The sequence below is a fragment of the Drosophila innubila genome, chromosome X (genome assembly GCF_004354385.1).
Source record: "Drosophila innubila isolate TH190305 chromosome X, UK_Dinn_1.0, whole genome shotgun sequence".
Classification (NCBI taxonomy): Eukaryota; Metazoa; Arthropoda; class Insecta; order Diptera; family Drosophilidae; genus Drosophila; species Drosophila innubila.
Genome location: NC_047626.1, coordinates 14344726 through 14350739, shown reverse-complemented (window position 1 = coordinate 14350739; position 6014 = coordinate 14344726). Strand labels below are relative to the sequence as shown.

Sequence of the window (6014 nt, the reverse complement as noted above, 5' to 3'; positions counted from 1 at the left end):
ACACTTTTAAAGACACTTCATCTTTTATTTTTAGTTCCCATCATAGTATTTAATCGCCATAAGTTTGGAATAGTAGAATGGCAGTAAAAGCTGTTTAGAGTAGTTAAAGCAAATGTAAGCGCCTAAAAGTATGCAACGGGTATCCTAGAGTCGAGGTCTCGACTAAATCGCTTGTGATTCGATCCAGCTGTTGCTGAGTATCCCAATGTCCAGCATACTCGACGCCAGTGCTCACTGAACGTCATCTTTCATTAGATTAACTGGCCACTATGAAACGTACTGGGCAGGAGAGCTGCCCAAAATCAAATCTTCAACAATCTGTTCTGCCAAAATGCCTCCGCACACACACACACACACACACACACACACGCACATGACAGTTGCCCCTCTCTCTGATTCTCCGACTCCGTTATAGGCTACGGGTCTATGTTTGGGTACGTGTTGGTGTTTGTATTTGTGTCCATGTCAGTTTGCCAAAAAAAAAAAAAAAAAAAAAATGGAGAAGAAGAGTGTCAAATGCGTGCGGTGGCCATTGTGGAGCTCGCAGTTTTGTTGCTCTGCCACAGAGCGACCGGCAGTCAGACAGTCGACAGGCAGACAGGCAGACAGGGTCGGACTTATGACCGGCCAACGACCAAACGAGTGTCAACTTGATCCTGACAAAGTATTTGCGGCTTGCCAGTCATTTTAGTGCGCCCACAGATTTTTAGCCAGACTTCCCCTTCACCGGTTATGGTGAGAGGTGGAGGAGCAGTAGAAAAGGAGCACTGAGCAGGAGGTCAGTTGTGAATCCCCGTACCGTGTCGCATTGAATGTTCTGGCAAAAAACTCTCGAATCACAATAAATACGTTAACAGAATCTTTTGACTTTACGTCATTTTGTTTAAACGTTTTGCAGATCAAAAATTGTTAAAACATTTCAGAAAACGTATTTTCTCCGTTTACAAACAGTCACAAATATTTATAGTATTTCTAGACGTCCTAATTCATTAATGAGGGTTAAATTTGATGGGAACAGATGAACTATTAGCCAAATAAACACAACATACTCATTCATATGATTCACATTGTTATCTTAAACATTATTTTATTTATTCACTAATCGTACATATGTATTTTTAGGAACTTAGTTGATGAACTAAATAAGCAAAAAAAAAAGAAAAAAACAAACAAAAAATATATATATACAGATGTTTCTTATAATGCACAATTATAAATAATTTAAGGCCATGACGGCGACAGAAAGTTTTGTTGTTCGTTCCGGCAAGTGAATGATGATGGAGTTGACACTAGATCTCGCTTGTAGTTGATGTGAACAAGCTAGAATAGCGATTTAATCACAAATGGAACTACTCAATGAACTAGCTCATTTTGTTTCGCTGACAAATCGGAACTAGTTACACACAATTTCACAACTTGTAACTTCATCATTTCCTCTCTACTTCGGTGTGTGGGCTACTCCTTGACCTCGTGACGCTTCGCCTTGGGCATGGCCACCGCCAGGGAGCGATCCACATACGCAAAGTTGTCCACAACGCTGGCATACAGCGCTCCACCCATCACAGCCAGCGCACCGCCAATCGCAATCTTAGTCCACATGTTAAGTGTGAGTGTATTTCGAGCGTCAAGCGAATAAATCCAACTGAACAGGCAATGGAGATATGTAATTGCACTATGCGCGAGTCTCACGGCCTGCATGTCGCTTTATATACCCGGGCAATACGCAGCGGGACCGACTCCAGCCCCATTCCCTATTCCCCATTTCCAGTCGAGAGCTTTCGCTATGTGCGGCTGGTCACGTCAACCCGAAGCTTTTTAGCAACGGATTTACCTTCGATATTCCCCTCTCTCTCTCCCTTGTTGTAAACTCTCTTCCTTCGCTGCGGGCAAAACAGCATTATCGATCATTAGATAAGAATTTTCGCACATTTTGCAGCAAGCTTTTATAGACATATATTTGTTGTTTTTTTTCTTTTGCAATGTTTTTGTTTGTTTATTAGACAAGTATTTGTTTATCAAGATCTCTTAATCTCGCCGGTTGCGTTATATTGCGCGTGTTTTCGATAGAAACGGCAAGCTTTTGCTTTAATTACAAAAACATAATCAATTTCTTCGCACACTTTATAATATTCTCATTCTATATTAACTAACATACATTCATATGTCCGAGTATTTGTTGATTTTTCTCTCTGTCCTTCAAGTTCTTTCATAGTATATAGTATATTGCATTTTACGCAATTGGGTTCTAAATAGATATTTTTATTACCAACATCTCAAGACCAAACAATTCTATATCAAATTTGGCAAATTTTGAATAAAAATAATATAGATTCTAATTATCCATATGTTACTTTTTATTTTTGTGTATTTGAATCTTTGGCACTGACCTGTATATTTTGCTATCTTAATCATATATGTTTTAAGTGCAACAAATCAATCAATTCCCTGGATTTCCATAGTAAGTCAAAAAAAAAAGAGAAACTGTAAAGTTGAACATAATATCTCTATATATACTTTTTATTAATTTTTATAAATATGAGGGTATTTTGAATACGACAACATTAATTAAATCAATAATGAAATAAATAACAAAAATAAATGTATATATAAATGTTGAAATTTTCTATGTTTTTAATACAGTTAATACTCTAAAAAAAGAGAAACTATAAAGTTGGACATAATATCTCTATATATACTTTTTATTAATTTTTATAAATATGAGGGTATTTTGAATACGACGACATTAATCAAATCAATAATGAAATAAATAACAAAAATAAATGTATATATAAATTTTGAAATTTCCTATGTTTTTAATACAGTTAATACTCTATTAAGCAAATTAGTCAGATATTTATTATGTTAAATTTTTTTATTTTTTATTGATACTTTTTTACTAATAGAATTATTTATTAGTATAAAGGTACTGGAACGTTTTATTTAGTTAGGTCATCTCCCATTCGGTGCTACTCAGAAAAATAAAACTTTTTGTTTTACTACTAGAGCTTTTTTTACTATCGTCAATTTATGTTATGTGTTTGGTAAAGTTTAAATACCCTGTATTCATGAAAACAGTGAACTAATGACTAGTTTAATAAAAGATCATAAATAATAAGCAGACATTTATATTTAGTTGGAGAGTTTTAAAAATTTCCGTAAACGTGATAGTATCGAACGCATTATTTAAATTTTCTTAGTTAAAATACATAATTACAGTGCGTAAGAATTTTGATCATATAATATGTGAATAAAGGGTATTTTTGCGTCGCCCATACCCGCTGTTGACTTTCTGCATTAGCTGCAGCGCCATATGAGGGACTAATAATGATAAAATGTTATCGTCACGACAAATGTTTCTACAATAAATTCTCGCTAATCGCTTAGGTGTGAAGTACAAAATGTGAATGCGAATGCGAATACAAGTACGAATGTGAGTGCGTGTGTCAGTGGGTGTATGAATAAGTAGTTATTTTTGTAGCTCAAATGACGATTAGCTCATGGATGTCATCAAGCAGACGACTATGTAAACTTCTCAATAATTGCGCGAGTTGCATTCATTCTGTGAGTGCTGGGTGAGTGCGGTTTGAGTGCCGCGTGAGTACACGATGAGTCATTGGTCATAAACTGAGAGTGGAAAGCCTTCAAATGTACCTACTCAGACCTTGCAGCAATGCAAAAGCCTTCTAGCTTAGCAATTATGTATATTGAATGATGTATCTAAACTCATAAACGTACTCATATTCATTGGAATGAATAGATTCGGTAGATTGTACATTTTACTGAAGCAACATAATCCTTTACAGGCTGATTCAAATATGTATAATAGTCAGAAGGCTTCGATGTTTACCATTGTATTTATTAGGTAAATATTGTGCCAGTATATATGTATGCATAATGGCAATGAGTTTGCTAAGCATGTGTTATTCCTCAGATTAATGTTCATCAATATCAATTCCCCTATGTTCTTACTTACAATTTCAAACAATAGAGCACATTTGATTATTTGGCTTCAATGGGAACATTTTGCAATAGTGTAGATACCAAGATGATTCCAGTTAAGTTTTGATAATTATCAAAATGTTCCTGGTGTTTTGCTTGTGCTTCCATAGATTATTAAGCCAGAAATTATTTTAGAATCGCTTTTGTACTTGTGGTCAGCTTATCAGCTTTGAAGGCTGTTGAACCATCATCGACAGACTGCGCTGTTATCTAGTGTATAGTTCAGTATAATCGAGGTACTCCACTGTTAGATACTAAGTACCCGTGTACCTTACTATAAACTAAACAAGAATTGAAGAAAACCAAAGCAAGTCTTTAAAAAAATGAAAAGAAATATATAAATAAATTATTAAAAAAAATAAATAAATAGATAAATACACTACTAAGCATACGAGTAGATTTCTCCTTAATGACATTACAGATAGCAGTATGAACATTTTTTTGATTTACTACTGTGTCCAAAAAATAAGGTGACATTTGATTTTAAACTGCGCGCTTTGAAGGATTAGGAGAATTCTTTTTGTTTTTAGGTTGGTAGTACTGTGAGTGACATCTATGTCAAATTTCATGTGAAAATATTCATTACTGTTTGAGATACGCGTCGTTTTGTGAGCTGCTAAAAGTGAGTTTCTCGTTTTTTGCAATGTCGAAATTTGTTGAGCAAAGAATTTGCATTAAATTTTGTTTGCGGAATCAATTTTCTGCTGCGGATACGTTGAGGATGGTGCAGAAAGCCTTTGGTGATGAGGCTATGTCTAAAAAAAATGTTTACAAGTGGTATAGTGAGTTCAAAGCCGGTCGTGAACGTGTCGAAGACGAAGAGCGTCCTGGGCGACCATCAACCTCAACTGACGAAGCTCACGTCCAACAAATCAAAGATTTGGTGTTGAAAAACCGTCGATTAACGATTAGAGACCTTGCTGATGATGTTGGCATATCAAAGGCTCAGTCAATACCATTTTGAAGGATGTTTTGGGCCTCAAGCGCGTCAAATCTCGACTGGTACCGAAAACATTGAATTTTTGGAAAAAGGGCGTCGCGTTGAAGTGTGTGAAACGATGCTTTCCGACTACCAGGATGTCATGAAACGGATTATAACTGGCGAAGAGACTTGGATCTATGCTTACGACCCCGAAACAACCGATCAATCGAGCGAATATCGTGCCAAAGGAGAGCCGAGACCAAAAAAATCGCGCCAAAGTCGCTCCAAAATCAAGGTCATGTTGACTGTTTTCTTCGATTATCGTGGTGTTGTGCATTATGAGTTCCTTCCACCGGGTCAAACAGTCAACAAGGAATATTATCTGAGCGTTATGTGTCGTTTGCGTAACAGTATCCGTCAAAAGGCCAGATTTGTGGAGAGACAACTCTTGGTTTCTGCACCACGATAATGCACCATCCCATACTGCACTCGTAATTCGTGATCATTTCATCAAAACTCAACCCATATCGTTCCGCAACCACCGTATTCACCTGATCTGGCACCGTGCGACTTCTGGCTGTTCAGCAGGCTCAAAAGACCGCTCAGGGACACCGTTTTGACACGATAGAGGAGATTCAAGCCGCAACGAAGACGGAACTAAAGGCCATCCCGGAAAGTGACTACAACCAGTGTTTCGAAAATTGGAAAAACGTTGGCAGAAGTGCATTGTGTCGGGAGGATTACTTTGAAGGGGATGAAATTGATTTGGAAGAATAAATAAAGAATTTTCAAAATAAATACAATGTCACCTTATTTTTTGGACACAGTAGTATGTCAAATTTTTAAAATCATGATCTAGCTGCTCTAACTATTACACTTGCCTCTAAGGTGTACTTGGTGCTCAAACGAAAAAACCAGAAGTTGACACAAACACGACATCATTGAACTCAGTGCCAAGAAAGCAAGAAACAAATCTTTTAAGTTTTTGTATTAAGTAAGAGAATATATAGTAGATAATAGGGCCTAATTAACTTTTTATAAGAGCTTTACACTTGACTGATTTCAGTGATTGATTGACTGACTGCTGGCTAGA

At 36.5% G+C, this 6014-nt stretch overlaps 1 protein-coding gene across 1 annotated transcript; it reads right to left on the bottom strand.

Annotated features, from left to right (window-relative positions):
- Positions 1-1441: 1441 nt before the first annotated feature.
- Positions 1442-1677, bottom strand: LOC117793706. Its single transcript, XM_034634090.1, has one exon. The coding sequence runs from the start codon at positions 1597-1599 to the stop codon at positions 1456-1458; it is 144 nt and encodes a 47-aa protein (XP_034489981.1). The 5' UTR covers positions 1600-1677; the 3' UTR covers positions 1442-1455.
- Between the last annotated feature and the right edge of the window lie 4337 nt (positions 1678-6014).

Coding starts and splice junctions, on each gene's coding strand:
- LOC117793706 (XM_034634090.1), bottom strand. CDS start 1,599: ATGTGGACTAAGATTGCGATTGGCGGTGCGCTGGCTGTGATGGGTGGA.